This window comes from Oryctolagus cuniculus, chromosome 10, assembly GCF_051225735.1.
Source record: "Oryctolagus cuniculus isolate XC-2025 breed Fujian yellow rabbit chromosome 10, ASM5122573v1, whole genome shotgun sequence".
In the NCBI taxonomy this organism is placed as follows: domain Eukaryota; kingdom Metazoa; phylum Chordata; class Mammalia; order Lagomorpha; family Leporidae; genus Oryctolagus; species Oryctolagus cuniculus.
This window is the reverse complement of record NC_142876.1, coordinates 54527611-54546347: the sequence shown is the minus strand read 5'-3', so window position 1 is coordinate 54546347 and position 18737 is coordinate 54527611. Positions and strand designations below refer to the sequence as shown.

The 18737-nt window shown below is 47.2% G+C and overlaps 1 protein-coding gene across 20 annotated transcripts in view; it reads right to left on the bottom strand.

Moving 5' to 3' along the window:
* Positions 1 to 18737, bottom strand: part of SLC35D4 (solute carrier family 35 member D4) — a 128579-nt gene that overhangs the window by 44723 nt on the left and 65119 nt on the right. For all 20 annotated transcript variants that reach the window (XM_070050391.2, XM_070050392.2, XM_089305260.1 and 17 more), the window contains 2 exons: positions 8563 to 8632; positions 5005 to 5098 (listed from right to left, as the gene is read on the bottom strand). In XM_070050391.2, the coding sequence (XP_069906492.2) occupies positions 5005 to 5098; positions 8563 to 8632 (164 nt within the window). The remainder of the gene's footprint in view (positions 1 to 5004; positions 5099 to 8562; positions 8633 to 18737) is intronic.

The window sequence follows — 18737 nt, the reverse complement described above, 5'->3', positions numbered from 1 at the left end:
TATGGGATATGTACTCTGTAGAATACTATATAGCAGTAAAAAACAATGAAATCTGGTCATTTGCAACAAAATGGAGGAATCTGGAAAACATTATGCTGAGTGAAATAAGCCAGTCCCAAAAGGACAAATATCATATGTTCTCCCTGATCGGTGACAACTAACTGAGCACCAAAAAGGAAACCTGTTAAAGTGAAATGAACACTATGAGAAATGGTGACTTGATCAGCCCTTGCCCTGACTGTTGATGAACAACTTAATACGTTATCCCTCTTAGTATTTTGTTTGTTTGTTCTAATTAATACTATTGGTTGAATTCTGTAATTAATACAAAGTTATTCTTAAGTGTTGAAACTTAACTGAAAAGTGATCGCTGTTAAATATTAAGAATGGAAATAAGAGAGGGAAGAGATGTACAATTTGGGACATGCTCAAGCTGACTTGCCCCAAACGGTAGAGTTAGAAACACACCAGGGGATTCCAATTCAATGCCATCTCACTAGTCCAAGTGATCGATTTCAGTTCAGAATTGATCATAATGAAAGGACTAAGAGTCAAAGGGATCACATAAACAAGACTAGTGTCTGCAAATACTAGCTGATAGAATAATAAATGGAGAGAACGATCCAACATGGGAAGCGAGATACACAGCAGACTCATAGAATGGTGGATGTCCTAAACAGCACTCTGGCCTCAGAATCAGCCCTTAAGGCATGCGGATCTGGCTGAAAAGCCCATGAGAGTATTTCAGGCATGGAAAGCCAAGACACTCTGGCAAAAAAATGAAATGACCTAAATGAAAGTTCTCCGCAAGTGAGATCCCAGTGGAAAGAACGGGTCATCAAAGAAGGAGGTACCTTTCTCTGAAGGGAGGAGAGAACTTCTACTTTGACTATGACCTTGTCTAAATATGATCAGAGTCGGTGAACTCAAAAGGCTTTCATAGCCTTGGCAACTCCTGACAAGAGCCTGGGGTGATTACTGATGCCATAAACAAGAGTGTCGAATTGTTAAGTCAACAACAGGAGTCACTGTGCACTTACTCCTCATGTAGGATCTCTGTCCTTAATGTATGGTACATTGTGATTTAATGCTATAACTAGTACTCAAACAGTATTTTTCACTTTGTGTTTCTATGTGGGCGCAAACTGTTGAAATCTTTACTTAATATATGCTAAACTGATCTTCTGTATATAAAGAGAATTGAAAATGAATCTTGATGTGAATGGAAGGGGAGAGGGAGAGGGAAAGGGGAGGGTTGTGGGTGGGAGGGAAGTTATGGGGGGGGGAGACATTGTAATCCGTAAGCTGTACTTTGGAAATTTATATTCATTAAATAAAAGTTTACAAAAATAAAAAAATAAAAAAAAAGATAGAAACAATAGGAGATTTGGGGTTTGGGGTATATGGAAACACTCTGTACAACTCTATAATTTTTGTTTTGTGAATTTAAACCTGATCTAAAATAAAATGCTAGGAAAAGAAAAAAAAGATTTTTTCTTTTTTTCTTTGCTTTTCAATATTTTCTCTTTGTCCTTCAATAATTCAATCATATGTCAATTACAAATTTCTTTTTGTTCATCCTACTTGGGACTCACCAAACTTGTTGGCTCTGTAAGTTGGCACTTTTTCAAATGTGGGAAGTTCTCAGCCATTGTTTTCAAATGTTTTTACTGTCTTTCTCTCTTTTTTGGATTTTTCTTGCACATATACTGACATGCTTGATGTCCCACAGGCCACTGAAGCTCTGTTCATATATTTTTCAATCTTTAAAAAGTCTTTACCACGGTGTGGATGCTATGGCATGGTGGGCTGAGCCTCTGCCTGTGGTGCCAGCATCCCATATGGGTGCTGGTTCTGGTCCCAGCTGCTCTTCTTTTGATCCAGCTCTCTGCTATGGTATAGGGAAACAGTAGAAGATGGCCCAAGTGCTTGGGTCCCTGTACCTGTGAGGGAGACCCGGAGAAAGCTTCTGGCTCCTGGCTTCAGATCAAGCCAGCTCTGGCTGTTGTGACCATTTGGGGAGTAGACCAGCGATGGAAGATTCTCTTTCTCTTTCTCTTTCTCTTTCTCTTTCTCTTTCTTTCTCTTTCTCTTTCTCTTTCTCTTTCTCTTTCTCTTTCTCTCTCTCTCTCTCTCTCTCTCTCTCTCTCTCTTTCTCTCTGTAGTTCTACCTCTCAAATAAATAAATAAAATCTTTTTTAAAAAATCTTGGGGCTGATGCTGTGGCATAGGAGGTAAAGCCACCACCTGCAGTGCCAGCATCCCATATGGGCACCAGTTTGAGTCCCAGCTGCTCCACTTCCAATCCAGCTCTCTGCTATGGCCTGGGATAGCAGTAGAAGATGGCCCAAGTCCTTGGGCTCCTGCACCCACATGGGAGACCTGGAATAAGCTCCTGGCTCCCGGCTTTGCATAGGCCCAGCTGCAGCCATTGTGAACATTTGGGGAATGAACCAACAGATGGAAGATTCTCTCTCTCTCTCCCCCTCTCCCTCTACCATTCAAATAAATAAAATTGTTTAAAAAATTCTTTACTCTTCAGATTGAATGTTTTCCTTTCCTCTGTCTTCCAGTTTACTTATTCTTTCTTCTGACTTCTAAAATATAGTGTTGAGTCCCTCTAGAGAATTTTCATTTCTGTTACTGTACTTTTCAAACCCAGAGCTTCCATTTAATAATAATGTCTTGACTGAGATTTTATATTCATTCAGTCTTTCCTTTAGTTCTATAACCATGGCTTCTTTCTCACCTCTGAAAATATTTAACTAGCTTCTTTGCTGTCTTTTTCAACTAAATTTTACATCTAAAGATACTCAGAAATTGTCTACTTTTTTTCTGCACATAAGTCACATTTTGTTTCTCTAAATGTCTCTAATTTTTTGTTGAATTCTGGGCATTTTAGACAATATATGGTAGCAACTCTAGATTCTGACTTTTCTCCAAGAGTAGGAATTATTGTTTTGCTGACTTAGTAATTTTCCCAAACTAAGCCTGTGAAACCTGTCTCCTATATAGGGTACAGTTGCTGATGTCATTACTCAATTTTTTTTCTGGTTTTTATTTTTAGGTCTGGTTTCTAGGGAACATCCCTCTATCTGCATAGCTTAGTGTTCTGGAAAAGGCTAATCTGAGGTTTCTCTCAAACACCTTGGGCCAGAAAAGCTGCTTCTCTCTGCTTCTAATTCTGTGTGGGGGCTAAGCAGCACATTCAAACCTCAGGCTGTTTTCATGTCTGCCCCAGCTTTTGCTTTCTGCTGGCTCTCTCACATCTCTTCTGCTTCTGTGTGTACACACAGGCTCCACTGGCCCAGAATGTGTGGGGGTCTTGGACTTGCTCCCTCTGCTACTCAGGCACGCGGACTAAGTTCAGTCTGGGACATACAGAGAGTTATTACACCTTGATGGCACCTCCCAGAACTAGCTATTAAGTCCCCAGCTAGACCATTACACCATTGCTTGCTCCAAGAGGACCATAAACTTGAGCTAGTAGAGCTCCTGATCTCTCCTATTCACTTATCACCCAGCTGGCCAATTTAACAGACAATGCTCCAAATACAGTGAATCCCTTCCAGAAGCAGCAACAGGCAACTGGTTTTCACAGCCTTCCCTGCCCTGGTTTAACTATAACACTGACAGAGTTGGGGAGCAGGGATTGGGAGCAATGATAGACAAGAACACCAAAAATCCAACCTGTTCCTACCAAAAGTTTAGTAATTTTCATGAACAAATGTTTTTTCAACTTGTTGTATACATTTGGTCAATTCTAAGAGAGTAAAATAAATGTTTCTGATAATCTTTTTCCAGTATTTAAAACATTTTCTATTTATTTGTTTGAAAGGTAGAGTGATATGGGGGGGGGGGGTGAGAGAGGGAGTGAGGGAGGGAGAGGGAGGGGGAGGGGGAGGGGAGAGGGAGAAGGAGAGAGAATGCTCCAAATGCTCACAACAGTCAGGTTGGGCCATGCTGAAGCCAGAAGCCTAGCACTCCATCCAGGCAAGAACCCAAGTACGAGAGCCATTGCCTGCTGCTTCTCAGGTGCGTCAGCAGGAAGCTGGATTAGAAGTGGCTGCAGGATTCAATCCAAGGTACTCCCATGTAGGACGTAGGCATCCCAAGTGGCAGCTTAACCTGCTGTGCCTGCACTTTTATCCAGTCTTATCCAAACTTTCTGCTAAGACAGTCTGTCAGCCCCCTCACTATGTCAACCACTCTCTACATTCTAGAATTCCAGTTACTAACACTGTTAAAAAGTAGACCATGTGACTGAAGATATCACTGTGAAATCTTATTTTCAAACAAATACATCTGTTCCTCACCCTGGGGGAAAAAAATCAACCAAAGATGACATAAAGAAGACTAAAGGCACAAGTTTAAATAATTATTTGATGAAATTAAATTGTTTAAGAAATTCCACTCCTCAGAAGCAGCCTGAGTCCTCCACAGGCTTTAGGGAAATGAAATGCAGCAAGAGGAAGTCAGCCCCAGAGCAGTGCAGTTAAGACTGTGCACCCACAACTATGCTTCTGCTCCTGTTTCCTTGTAGTTTTCCCTTTTTGCTTCAATCATGGCCATCCAGAGACACAACAGCCATCCTTCCAGTGGTCCCTGGCCATTTGTCTGTTTTCCTTCACCACCTTGGACAGGCCGAGTCCTTTGGGACAAGTCGCTTCAACTCTGGACACCCCCACCGCCCCCGCAAGGAAAACTGGAACTGTCTTGTGCATCTAGGAGCCCAGTCTCTTGGAGCTGGAAAAGCTTAGAGATTTTTTTAGCACACCTCTCATTTTCAGATGGGTGAACTAAGGCTCAGGGAAGTGAAGAGATCTGCTCATGGTCATTCCAGAAAAATGATAATGCTGGTAACACAGAGGGAAGGCCTCAGAAACTGCGACCTACATGAACGAAGGATCAGGCAGAGGGCCAGTGACTAGAGGATCCGACTTGCCACTGCCCAGGCTCTGAGAACACCGGATACAAGGCCCTCAGCTCCACCCTCTCTCTTACCTTAGCAAAGAATATCCAGGCTGCACACTGTCCTGGGGCCAGAAGGCTTCTTAGCTTCACCGTACTTAACATGAGAAAGAATCCTAAAACTCCACTGGAAGGAGAAAACATTCTTCTGTTAGTGAGGCTTGCCTTCCTTCCACCAGCAGCTAACTAGTCCCTGCTCCTCTTCCCAGGCCTTGTCCAATGACTACACAAACTCTGCCTCCTCTGTGTTTTCTAGTGATATCTAGAAATTAAAGAGACAATGTTAAGGAGCTAGGATGGGAGCATTTGGTTGGAGGAAGGGAAGAGATGTGGAAATCTGGGAGATCTCTGACCAAATCATGAAAAAAAAAAAATGCAGAGAACACCACCTCCTGCTGCTTCCCTATCACATCTGGAGCTCGATGCTGGCCAAGGTTGAGATTCCAGTAGTTTTTTTCAAGCAAAACAAACTAGTGGGGAAAGACTTGCAAAGGGAGACTGTCCAGATGAGCAGAGGGGGTCTGGACTGGCCGGGGGCTCAGGGGGGAATCTTAAGGGGAAACCCAGCTCCAGGAACTTAGGCTGAGGCCTGCTGCCTTCCACAGATGCTCTGCTTGGGAAAAGATGCCTCCACACGGGAGCCTAGGGATGGGGCAGATCTTGGGGCTATTCGGGGGCCTGGACCAGCAAGACCTTGGGCACAGCAGTGGGTGGGGTAACCATTTCTCAGTGTCACCAAGAGGTGAGGGCCAGAGACATGGGAGCTCCCAACTCTTCCTGGCATTTGGAAGCAGGACAGGTGGAGAGGAGGTGAGGCAGAGAAACACAGATATGGGGCTAACTTTAATACGTGCAGGTGGTGCCTTGAGAATGACTTAACTGAAAACAGAAAAGTAAGATATATGGCTGGGGCTGTCCTCCAAGCCCGAGGGGCGGGTCACGCGGGCTGTGCTTCATCGGTACCTACAGGGCCTCCAGTGCCACAATGCAATCTGACCCCTACTACAGGCACTGCTGCATGGCCTGTCCCGGGCTGCTCTTCGCATTGTCCTCAACTGAGCCGAACACGAGGCCTCAGTCATGGTAGGTATTGCACCAGCGTCAGGCTGAATCAAATCAAGCACACAGAAGGCCAAATGTGGCAGAAATGTGTACCTCCACATCGTTAGATGAGATTAGCTGATGGCCACATTCTTGGAGCAGGACCAGGGACAGGCATTAGGTTTCCCCTGTGTCTATTTCAGCTGGCTTGGCCCCAATGGCCTGCAAAGTTCATTCAGATTTTCATCTGCAGTTAGGGGAGACCAGATGGCCATGGATTAAGACGTCAAGTCTCACAGTTGGGGAAGCAGCAGACTAAGCCGGCCAGGCCATGTGACCTGAAGTGCTATTCTTAGCTACACTCGCTGAGCCGTGTAAACCTGACCAAATCCCCCTTGTCCCTTTCTCCTGCCTCGGGTTCTGTTTCTTAAACTAGGAATATGCACGGCACACCTCACCCTGTCCTATGGCAACCAAAGACATTCAGGACAGTACGGCTGCCCACCCCATGCCTCACTTTAATGAACAAGGAAACCGAGGCACAGGTGAGATCAGAATCCACAGCTCCTCGCCATGGAAATGTGTTCTTGGCCAGCTGCATGACGGGTGAACGCTCAGGGTGCCTGAGGCTGGGAGGCTGGAGTGAAGAGTGAGGCAGCCAGAGCTCTGGGCTTCTGTTGGTGGTTTGCACCCCTTACAGCCAAGGAGGCAGCAACATCACAGGTGCCTGCCCCACACCTCCTCCCTGCTCTGGTGTCTCCTCTCCTCTCTGCCAGCAGAGCAGGGCGTGGACCAGCGCCTTCAGTGCAGGCTCCAGGCGAGGGTGAGCTGCTCCCTGACTATGCCCAACGTGGTTCTGGAAACACCCAGAACTTCCCCATGTCTCAGAGCCATTGCTCAATTACTTCCGGGTCCCTTCCTTATCTTTCTGCTTCTACCTTCAGCTCCTCTGCCCCTCGCTGTGGAGACGGATCTGAGAAGCAGGGGGAGACCCAGAAGTGAGGGGCCTGTCAACAGGGTCTCCAGGTCACAGCTACCACTGCCAGCCCAGGTCCCCATAGCCGCTTCTGAACTCCCCCCAGGAGCTCCTTAAAGTGTCACCTCTCAGCCTGAGACGTGGGACAGAGGTTAAGCTTTGTGCTGGAGCCAGGGGCTAAACTTTAACAGGGAGTTAATTCAATTCAAGTACAGATTTCCAGATCTTTAAGAACCCTGACTTGTCCTGTAGGCTGCTGAGAAAGTTGCAGATTTAAAGGGACAGAGCCAACGCCAGCGTGGCAGCCTGTGGGCTGACTGTGCTGCTCTGCTCCAGATAACCAAGTGATTGTTGGCCTCCCTCTGCACCCTGCTCGCCCCTGCTGCCAAACAGCCACCTCCACGGGAACAGGCGCACGGGCCTCTGACGGAGCAGCATGAAGCCTCCCGCCGTGGAACCCAGCCGCCAGGTCTCACGAATTTGGCACGGACTGGGAAGACGAATCCTGCCAGCGTTTTCCTGAAGCCTTGCTGAGCGTGATAAAACGCGGAAACAGGCTCTGCCATGTCCTTGCCTTTCTTCACCCTCACACACCTGAGGGGCGTGACGGGCCCCCATCAGAAACAGTACTCGGCTGTCTTCCAGCCTTGCAACTCTGAAAAGAATCACTGCTTCCCAAGGCGTCATTTTACACGTGTGGGAACAAGCAGTCTCTCACGTAGCAATCGCTCATGGTTTGACAGTTCTTGTGCAGTGAACCCGAGCAGGTTTGAACAATGGGTGCCACTGCTTCGAATGTTACGGATTTTACTTATGCACACAATAGCCCCATGTTGGTATCACTTTTCTGTTTTACAAATGAGAAAGGCTTGTGAGAACTTGAATAGCCAGCCCAAAGACCGCACAACGAGCAGCCAGCAATCCTGAGAGTCTATTCTGGTCTGTTTTTCCCGCCACACCAGAAAACAAGCTTTGACACTGCCCCCGAATGCCTTTCCGCTGCTCAGCATAATGAAACCACCCCAAGGGTAGACCATGGCTGAGAGGGACAGGGAGCCCACTGACATGTGACACAGCCGTCTCACTGGTCTACATCCTGGTCCTTCCCGGCCACCTTGTCTTTTAGACATCCTGGGTCGCTGGTTTCCACAATCTGCTTCTCACAGTTTTGGGGTTCAGTTTGGAGGCTGCCTTTGGGAGCTAGTGGAAGGCCAAAGAGGAAGCTGAGAGGCTGAGATTCTGGGCTCAGGTCTTCCCTGAACTGAATCAGGTTCACCTGTTCAATAAAGGTCTGTGTAAGATTTGCCTGTGGAGGGAAAAAAGGAAGGGAAGCCTAGGTCTTGAGCAAGTCTGAAAACCACTGTCGGGGCCGGGGCACTTCTGTGGCTTTGTGGTCCTCACCGGTGCCAGGCCTGCCCCGAATGCCTGTGGGTGCTCTGGCACAACCTCCTGGGGACCGAGCCCACCGGGCCGCACCTACCACCACTCCCTTCTGCCCCACATTCTGATCACGGGCAGTGACCTTGCACTCCACAGACATGAAGACACGCACACACCAGTGAGGTCAAGCTTACCTGGCACAGCAGCTGCCATGGAATTGGTAGAAATACAGGTATGGGAAGTCCAGGACGCTGGAGAGATCACCTGAGGGGTACAGTAGAGAAAACAATGGCCTCCTGCCCCCAGCTGCCCTGGGAGAAGCAGGTGAGGGTCATTAACATTAAGCGTTAAGCGGTCTAGCATTGAATTCACGCTGGTGTTCCTGTACTTGGCATTTCCCTATACTATGGTATATGACCATATTGTATCAGTGCGCCTTGTGCAGGGCCCTACACTAAAAACCTTACTTATTATCTCTTTCAGTCTGTGAGTTTCTATTATCTGCATTAAAAAACAAAATGTTGGGGCCGGAGCTGTGGTGTAAGTGGGTAAAGCCACTGTTTGCAGTGCTGGCATCCTGTATGGGTGCTGGTTCGAGTCCTGGCTACTCTACTTCTGATCCAGCTCTCTGCTATGGTCTGGGAAAGCAGTGGAGGATGGCCCAAGTCCTTGGGCCCCTGCACCCCCATGGGACACCTGGAAGAAACTCCTGGCTCCTGGCTTCAGATCAGTGCAGCTCCTGCTGTTGCAGTCATCTGGGGAGTGAACCAGTGGATGGAAAACCTCTCTCTCTCTCTCTTTCTCTCTCTCTTGCTCTCTGCCTCTCTGTAACTCTACCTTTCAAATAAATAAATAAATAAATCTTTGAAAGAAAGAAAAAGAAAAAACAAAAATTTTAGGGGTGTGCATCCCACACTGGAGTCCTGGGGTTCAAATCCCAGTTTATTCCTACTAATGTGCGCCCAAGGAGGAAGCAGGTGATGGCTCAAGTAGTTGGATCCCTGCCACCCATGTGCAAGACCTGGATTGAGTTCCTGATTCTTTTCCATTTTTTTTTAAAGATTTATTTATTTACTTGATAGGCAGAGTTACAGAGAGAGAGGGTGAGACAGACAGAGAGGTTCACTCCCCAATTGGCTGCAACAGCCAGAGCTGGGCCGATCTGAAGCCAGAAGCCAGGAGTTTCTTCCAGGTCTCCCACATGGGTGCAGGGGCCCAAGTACTTGGGCCATCTTTTGCTGCTTTCCCAGGCCATATCAGAGAGCTGGACTGGAAGTGGAGCAGCCAAGACTCCAACTGGCATCCATAAGGGATACTGGTGTGTCAAAAGGACAGTCAGCCTACTACACCACAGTGCTAGCCCCTGGTTCCTTTGACTTGACCCAGCCCTGGCTGTTGTGAGCATGTGGGGATGGAACCAATGGATGAAAGACTCTCTCTCTGTCTCTCCCTTTCAAATAGATAAATAATTTAAAAGATTGTAAAAATTTATTTATCTAAGTGGGAGGGAGGGAGGGCTCTAGAGAGAGAGAGGGTGAGAGAGGGAGATAGAGGGAGAGAGGCTAGCTTCCATCTGCTAATTCACTCCTCAAAAGCTCAAAATGGCTGGGACTGGGCCGGGCTTAAGCCAGGAGCCAGAATCTCAATCAGGATTTCCCACAGGGGTGGCAGGAGGCCACTTAACTGTAAGTCACAGAAGGTAAGAGACATTTTTAAGATCACAGCACATCAAGAATGTGGCGCCAGCATGTCTTCTGCTTTGCCAGACCGCCTTCTCTGCACAAGGGGGAGTGTAGGGGAAAAAAAATCTCTTTAAAGAGTCTTCTCTTTTTTTCTGCTTTTCATCTAAAAAAAGATTATTTATTCACTCCCTGACATCTTGCTTCATTTCCATGTCTGATGGCTGCAGCCGCCGTGCGGTGGCCAGCCCAACTGTGCACACTCATTTTAGGTCAAGGTCCAAAGGGTACATTTCTTTCTCGTGAAGCAAGTTCATTCTTTTAGTTCCACTTGGCACAACAGAAAATAATCACACATATTGGCCACTTCCCTCTCTGGAATTTGAACTTGGTCACAAACAAGAAGTCAGGAGATTAAAAAAGCAGACAGCCTTCCAAAAATGTCCCAAGGAAAGGAATTAAGCATTTCCACAGCAGATAGCTTAATCCTTCCGAATCTGGAATCTCTCCGACTCTGGCGGGCTCAGGGCTGTTCCTCTGTTCTGAGTGGAGGGGGAAGCCAGCCGACCCTAAATACCGGCAGCGTGTTAGGTGGGCAGCGTACCAGGTGGGCAGCGCGTCCTTTACCACCACAGCCGTCAATCGGCCGTTCCAGCACAGCAGGCACAATGGGCCTCCCTGCTTCCTCAGAGACCTAAAGGATCTCAAGTGAGTCACGCATCCGTTGGGAGGGCAAGTTCTCAATTCCATTTCTCGGGAGTATTGCTTCTCATTGTGACTCCATTTATGTTTGGCTGGGGTTATTTTCCGAGCATGGGTTAGGGGTGGGGGAGAAATAAGTTCATGTATTTAACAAAAGGGAGAGAGTTTCTTGGGATTTGGTTTCCATGCAGCCCAGCAAGAGGTTAAGAGTTCTTGTTCTCAGGGCAGCCATTTGGTGTAGCAGTTAAAGACACCACTGGGGTCGCTTGCATTCCATCCTAGACTGCCTGGGGTCGAGTCCCATCTCAACTCCTGACTCCAGCTTCCTGTTACTGCCCACCCTCAAAGGCAGCAGGTGATGGCTCTAGTGGTTGGGTCCCTGCCACTCATATGGGAGACCCAGATTAAGTTCCCAGACTCTGGCTTTTGGTTGGCCCAGCCCTGGCTGTTGAAGGCATTTGGGGAGTGAACTAGCGGATGGGAGTAGATGTCTCTTTGTCTCTATGCCTTTCAAATAGATAAATAATTTTTTTATCTTAAAGTTCCTGTCTTTCTGCCCCGATTCCACTGAACAGCTCTACTGTCCCCTGGGGATGTTTGTGGGTGACAGGGACTTGCAAACCACAGCAGCAGGCTCAGACTTGTGGAGCACGAGAAGCCTGGATGTGCCCTGAAGTCCCTTTCCCTGAAGACGTGACAGCCGAGGTAATCCTGGGGACCCTGGACCTCGGGAACAGCCCAAGTCCCTTGCCCAGGCCAGTGGAGGGGACGTCCAGCAGCCTTTTTTCTGTTGCTTGGCAGCTGTTGGTTCTTGGCCCCTGTCAAATTTCCTTCCCAGTACAGTCAGTGTGAGAATGAGGAAAGGCAGAGAGGCGATCAACTGACCCCAGGACCTCAGAGCCCTGGGTTAGCCGTCTCAGCACCCGCCGTGCATCTGCAACACTCCCGGGGTGGACTAGATCCGTGGGTCACCAGCTACTTTTACAGCTCGGCCCAGGCTTCAGAGAGGGTCTAAGGTATAGAGGAATGCTCAGAGGTAGACCAGGAAGGAAGAAAATAAAGGGAAAAGTCACAGGCCTAGGGAACTTGCCAGCTAGAAAACAGGCACTCAGTCCCAAACCTGATCTCTTGAGACAGAGAATGGAGACAAAAATGGCGTATCCCATCCTCGAGCCATTTCTACAATCTTCACACATTTCTCCTACAGCACTTAGTGGACTTCATGCCTGTCCCTCCTTCTAGAATAATCCAATCCCTGGGAGTGGGGGCTCTCTCTTACTCATCCCTGTGTCCATCCCCGACATAGAGCAAGCACCACTAAAATGAGAGTCTTGGAAAGACCTAAACATTTCTCTCTTTCCCTGGGCAGAATGTTCCAAATAGGGCTGCAGGGTCTTCGATTTCAGGTTGACTCAAAGTGCTCTGACGCCTTCCACTTTTCTTCTCTTTCATTCAGAGAGGGTGCACAGCAACCTTGAACTTAGCAAAGCACGTGACGAACACCCCAAAGGAAGTATAATGAGCAGTCGGCCAGGTCTAACTCAAGAGAATTCAACTAAGAAGCCAAAAAAAGCCAGCACTTATGTACCATCCTAGTGCAGAAAAGCACAATTTAGGCCCAAACTGAGCGGCTAAGGACTAGTAAACGTGCTTTGTGGCAGTAGCATGAAGCTTATACAACGAAGCCTGAGTTGAGCCTTCACTGCTCTTCCACTGTTAAAATTCTGCTGCTGTGAGTAAGAGAGAAAATCTCACTTCTCTGCCAATTACAGAGCATGAAATTGCCACAATGAGAGTGTGGCACGAAATTACCACACTTGAGACTAATTGAGATTTGAACATGAAGGAAATGTCCTCTTGCCCTACTTTAGCACTCAGAACTGGCAGAGAAATGGGAGGTCAGTTCCAAGTTGTCCTCGGTGCTGTGAGCTCGCACAGGTGCAACAGACACACCAGGTAACAAGGTCATTTCGGAGTCAGATTCCTGTGGATCCCCCTGCTCCTCTGGTTCCTTAAAATACTCTCCTCCTCCCCTACCTCCAAGTCTTGTGTATCACAGCACAGGAGCCCCCGTACAGATACGGAGATTTCTCCTCTCCTCTGCTGCTTGCAGCAGTCCAAGGGGAAAGGCAGGGCTCTTCTCAAGCCAGGTCCCATGGTTCTTGGAGCCTCTATGTGAATCATGAGATCGAAAGGCTGGAGAGGAAGGAAGGTGGATTCCACCTACCAAGAAGCAAGCCCAGCAGCAGGGCCTGTACTGGGACATGGGGACCTGACTCCCTCGTCCCTACCACCACTGCCCAGCATACCCCAACGGTGCATCTACAAGAAAGCCCAACCTCTGGTCACTCACGGTGCATGAGGAGGGAAATCCCAGTGAGAACTCCTATCTAGAGACCCTGACTCACCCACTAGACCATCTCAGCTAAGACTCACAATATCACATGTCGGTAAGCATGGGGAACAACCAGAATTCTCACACAATGCTGGGCACAAGTGTACAGAGGTACAAACACTTGGGAGCACTGGTACTCTCTTAGGGAGATAGATATATATCTACTCTAAAACCCAGACCTCCTACTCCTAGGTGTTCATCCAAGAACATGAACATGTAAGTCCACAGAGAGCCTTGAATAAGAATACTCAAGGCAGCTTTGGTCGCTGGTAACAGCTACAGACAGGGAGCAGACCAGATGAAAGCAACAGGTGGCTGCATAAACAAAAAGTAGCTCATTCAACCGAACATCAGTCACCAACAAAAGGGAGCAAACCTGTGATACACACAATATGTTTAATCTCTAAAGGAAGAGCCAGACATAAAACAGTGTTTACTGTAGACTCCACTTACATGAGGCTATAGAAGAGACAGAACTAATCTCTGGTAACAGAAATGAAGTCAGTGACAGCAAGTATGCTAAGGGAGAGAAAATGACTGAGAAGCGGCAGGAGCAAACTCTCTGTAGGGACAGAAATGTTTCATATTTCAACAGGGGTGTGAGTTACTTAAGTGTGTTACTTGCCAAAATGCATCAAGCTGTACATTTAAGATATGTGATTTTCATATATAAAAATGAATTTCAATTTTAAAATGTTTTTAAAGTAATACCAAATAATTAGACAAAGTAGCAATAGAAGGGATAAGAAGAAACCAAAAGGAACCAAGACTTGCTTTAAAATGTCAGAAAATATTCACCAATCCGTCCCCAAAAAGCCTATATCTATGAATCCTGACTCTCACTGTGTCTTCACTAAAGCAGGAGAGAATCAGGAAAATGGAACTCAGGCTCCACAGCGGAGATTCCAGATGTAAAGTGTAGAAAGCAAACTAGAAAGAACCATTGGGCCCAACCAGAAGGCAAGCAAACTGGCAGGAACAGAAACACCCAATAAGACTAGGCTTTCAATAGTTCTGGAAGAGAGAGATCTTTCTCACTGTTCTGCTTGCTGAGCCTTTGTAATCAACTGAAAACTACTAGGAGCAAACAGCTGCAGGACCCATCAGAGTGGGGCAATCAACCAACAGGTCTTCTAGATTTTGCACTTCCATTGCCTTGAATACCAAATTCTGATTTAACATCTACTGCCTTTGTTATCTGCTCTAACAAACAGATAAAAGCACTTGACTATTCCTGAGTGCTCTCTGAAGCTTACAGATGCTGGGGGCAGGGTACTGTTTCCATGGACCATGACTGTACACGCAGGCCCTGAGGTGACCTCAGCTGGCAGTGACAGGTGATCAAAACCTGCACCAGGAGGCCGGAGTAGTGGTGCAATGAGTCAGCCACAGCCTGCAACTCTGGATCCCGTATGAACACCAGTCCAAGACCCAGGTAGTCTATTTCTGATCCAGTTCCCTGTTTATGTGCCTGGGAAAGCAGTGGAAGATGGTCCAAGTGCTGTGTCCCTGCCACCCACGTGGGAGACGTAGAAGAAATGTCAAGCTGGCCGGCACCTCGGCTTACTAGGATAATCCTCCGCCTGCGGTGCCGGCACCCCGGGTTCTAGTCCCAGTTGGGGCGCTGGATTCTGTACCGGTTGCTCCTCTTCCAGTCCAGCTCTCTGCTGTGGCCCGGGAAGGCAGTGGAGGATGGCCCAAGTCCTTGGGCCTTGCACCTGCATGGGAGACCAGGAGGAAGCACCTGGCTCCTGGCTTCAGATCGGCACAGTGTGCCGGCTGTGGCAGCCATTTAGGGGGTAAACCAACGGAAGGAAGACCTTTCTCTCTTTCTCTTTCTCTCTGTCTTTCTCTTTCTCACTGTCTAACTCTTCCTGTCATAAAAGAAAAGAAAAGAAAAGAAAAGAAAAGAAAAGAAAAGAAAAGAAAAGAAAAGAAAAGAAAAGAAAAGAAAAGAAAAGAAAAGAAAAGAAAAAAGAAAAAAGTCAAGCTGGCCCATCCCCAGCCCCTGTGGCCATTTGGGGAGTGAACCAGAAGATGGAAGCTCTCTCGCTCGCTTGCTCTCTTTCTCTCTCTCTCCCTCTCTTTCTGTAACTCTGCCTTTCAAGTAAATAAATAAGCCTTTAGGGGGAAAAACACCCACACAGGCTCTTCTGGCTACCAAAGCTTTAAGTCCATGGCATTCCAGTGATAGGAATTGAAAGGAGAAGTTTCCCCCCACACACACACATCTCTAAGGCACCTTGATGCACAGTTTCTGAAAGTTCCAAGAAAGCAATAAACATGGTCCAGTTTATCACACACAGAACTCCTTTGTAAGCAGAGCATGCCTTTACATAACTTCATACACATGGAAGAAGGGCGTGGTTCTAGGGTGTCTCCATGTGTTCCCACAAGCTGGCTGATGGACTTTGCACTGGTGTGCATGAAAGGATTGGAGGCTGCCTCCAATCTGTACATAACCCCATTCCCATCTTCCCCAGGGCCTTTACAGGAGTGCTGTTGCAATGGCTACCAAGGCCTGCTGGACTTCCAAGCCCTAGAGCTTTGGGGCATCTTTTCACTGGGGAACTTCAGCTACTTACAATAAGGGAGGCCAAAGCCAAAGCCACCTGTGCTACTGATATGAGAGGCAAGGCCAGTGTCACTGGCCCAGAAAAAGTCCTCAGAGGCCCACCTTTCTATCCCTGGCCTCTTCAGTGACACCACCTCAGCTGGCAGGAAATTGCAACAGATCAAAGTTGCAGAGAGGATTCCTTCCAGAGAAGTGCACCAAGGCGCTCTCTGATGAATCTGCAGGCTCTGCAGCTCCCTGGGCTGCCCAGCACCGACCCATCCTTCTTGACCATTTATCCTGCAATGGCACGGAAGCCTGCAGGTGAAGGAAGGAGGAGGGGTTGGGGGAGCATCTGATGGCAATTCTTTTTATTATTATTATTTTATTTGAGAGACAGAGAAACACAAGGCAAGAGCTCTCATCCACTGGTTCATTCCCCAAATGTTCTGCAATGGCCAAGGCTGTGCCAGGCCAAAAGCCAGGAGCCAGGAATCAATCCAAGTCTTCCACATAGGTGGCAGGGACCCAATTACTTGAGCCATCACCACTGCCTCCTAGGGTCTGTGTTAGTAGGAAGCTGGAACTGGGAGCTGTAGCTGGGACTTGAGCCCATGCATTTCAATAGGGAACATGAACATCTTAACCAGTGTCTTAACTGCCAGGCCAAATGCCTACCCTTTTCAAGATATAATTTGAAGGGAAATTAATCCTGGCAAGTATCCTGTTCCGGCATAAGTAAGCTCCAAACAGGTTCTCATATCAGAGCCATTTCTTTTCTTTTTCCTCCCCAAATATTTTCTTACTGAGATAAAAATCTGCATACTATAAAATTCACCCATTTTAAGTGTACACTTCAGTGGTTTTTAACATATTCACAGAACTATGCAATGAGCACCACTATCTAATTCTAGAACACTTTCATTATCTCAAAAAGAAACAGAAGCCTATTTTAAATCACCCTTTTGCCCAGGCCATTGTACAGTCTTGGGCTGCTGACCACTTTGTGTTATCAGAGAGTATACTTAGTGCCCAAGATATTTTTGCATTGACCCAAAAGTTTAGCAACAACTCCAAGTAAAATGCTGGCCACTGGCCAAAATGTATATACTACCAATAGCCACCATGCCTCAGAAATCAGTAAAAATAAAACATCTCTGAGCCCAAGAAAAGCTCCAGAAAGAAACCCAGAATTGCCACACACAAGTATTCACTTGCTCAGAAGATTTTATTATATGGTGTAGGATAACTGAAAAAGGATAACTGCAGGGTCAGACAGCTGAACTTCAGTCTCTGCCTGTTTCCCACCTGCTCTGTCCTCTGACACACAGCAGTAGACACCTCTGGCCTTGAACTTCCTCACTCATAGAATTCAGTGGCACCCAGGATGAGTGTAACAGACAGACAGAAAAACCTCTTAGCTGAAAGACCAAGAGATTTCTTTAGGTGGAAAGTCCCCTGTGAACAATGCAGGAAGTAAATAAATACATAAACCAAGGAGAACCAGCGGACAGAACATTCCAAAGGCCTTTGACAAAAGTGCATTTCAGAGTGGGATGGCAATTACAGGCTCTTAAATACCTGCGTGGTGACAAGCACCAGGCTACGTGCAGGAGTGACAAGAGGCATGACCTGGCAGCAGGACAGAAGCAACACGGCAAGCGGAAGTGTCTGGGGCCAACAGCTTGGCTTTGCAGCCGTTCTTCTACTCCAAAGGACAGGTTTTCAACAATGGCGTGGACTGGCTCTTGACCTCATAGAAGACTTTAACTCCAAAGTCCCAGGTTGTTGGCACTGAGAGGTGGAAACTTACTTATGTGGTGGATGTCCTGAGGTCACTGAGGGTGTACCCTTGGGGAGTTCTCACCAGAGGCTCGTATGAAAGCCTGGGTTAGACATGGCCTCACCACGTGTGATCCTCTGTAGGGCTCCACCTTTGCCATCCACCACCCTGTTGGAGGCCAAACCAACTGGGCCATCTGATCTTGGACTCAAAATGGTGAGTCAAAATGAACGTTTTTCCTTATGAAATCAGGCTGCCCCAGGTATTCTGTTATAGTGACAAAACACTGACCAATCCAGACAGTGGAGAAGACATTCATTAGTCAATCTTAGAGTTTTCAGATGTCACCAGGCTATGGGATTGGGCAGGCAATAGTTAGTGGGCTTCAGTGTGGGCAAGTAGAGAGCAATGCATTAACAAAAAGTGACTGAGATCAGTGTGTGGTTAAGCCACGGCTTGCAACACTGGCACCCCATATTAGAGTGCTGGTTCAAGTCCTGACTGCTCAGCTTCCAATCCTGCTTCCTGCTAATGCCCCTGAGAAGGCAGCAAAAGACGGTCTGAGTGCTTCAGTCCCTGCCACCCATGTGGGAGACTATGATGGAATTCCTGGTCTCTGATCTCAACACAGCCCAGCTCTGACTATTGAGGACATTTGAGAAGAGAACCAGCAGATAGACGATCTCTCTCTCTCTCTCTCTCTCTCTCTCTCCCCCCCCCTCTCTTTCTGCCTTTCAAATAAATAAATAAAATCCTAATAACAACCAAAAAATAATGATTCAAATTATGAGACATGAGTTCAGATATGCCATATAGAAGAGAAAGCATTATTCCCTGGTCACTACCAACAGTTTCTAAGGATATCTGCTCAAATAATCTGAAGTGACCAAAAACACCAAGAGAAAGATGTCATTGTTTGCAGCACAGGATGAGAGCTGGAAGGTGCTTCAGAAAGAACCCAGCTCACCTTCCTCATTTTGTAGATGACAAAACTGAGACCCTGAAGGTTTGGGCATGCTTGGTGCCTAACAAGTAGTCAGAAGATGTTAGTCCTTTAAGAATGCTATTATTTTTTTAAAAAAGATTTTATTTATTTGAGAGGTAGAGTTACAGACAGTGAGAGGGAGAGACAGAGAGAAAGGTCCTCCCTCCGTTGGTTCACTCCCCAAATGGCTGCAACAGCTGGAGCTGCGCTGATCTGAAGCCAGGAACCAGATGCCCTACCCCGAGTCTCCCTCGCGGGTGCAGGGGCCCAA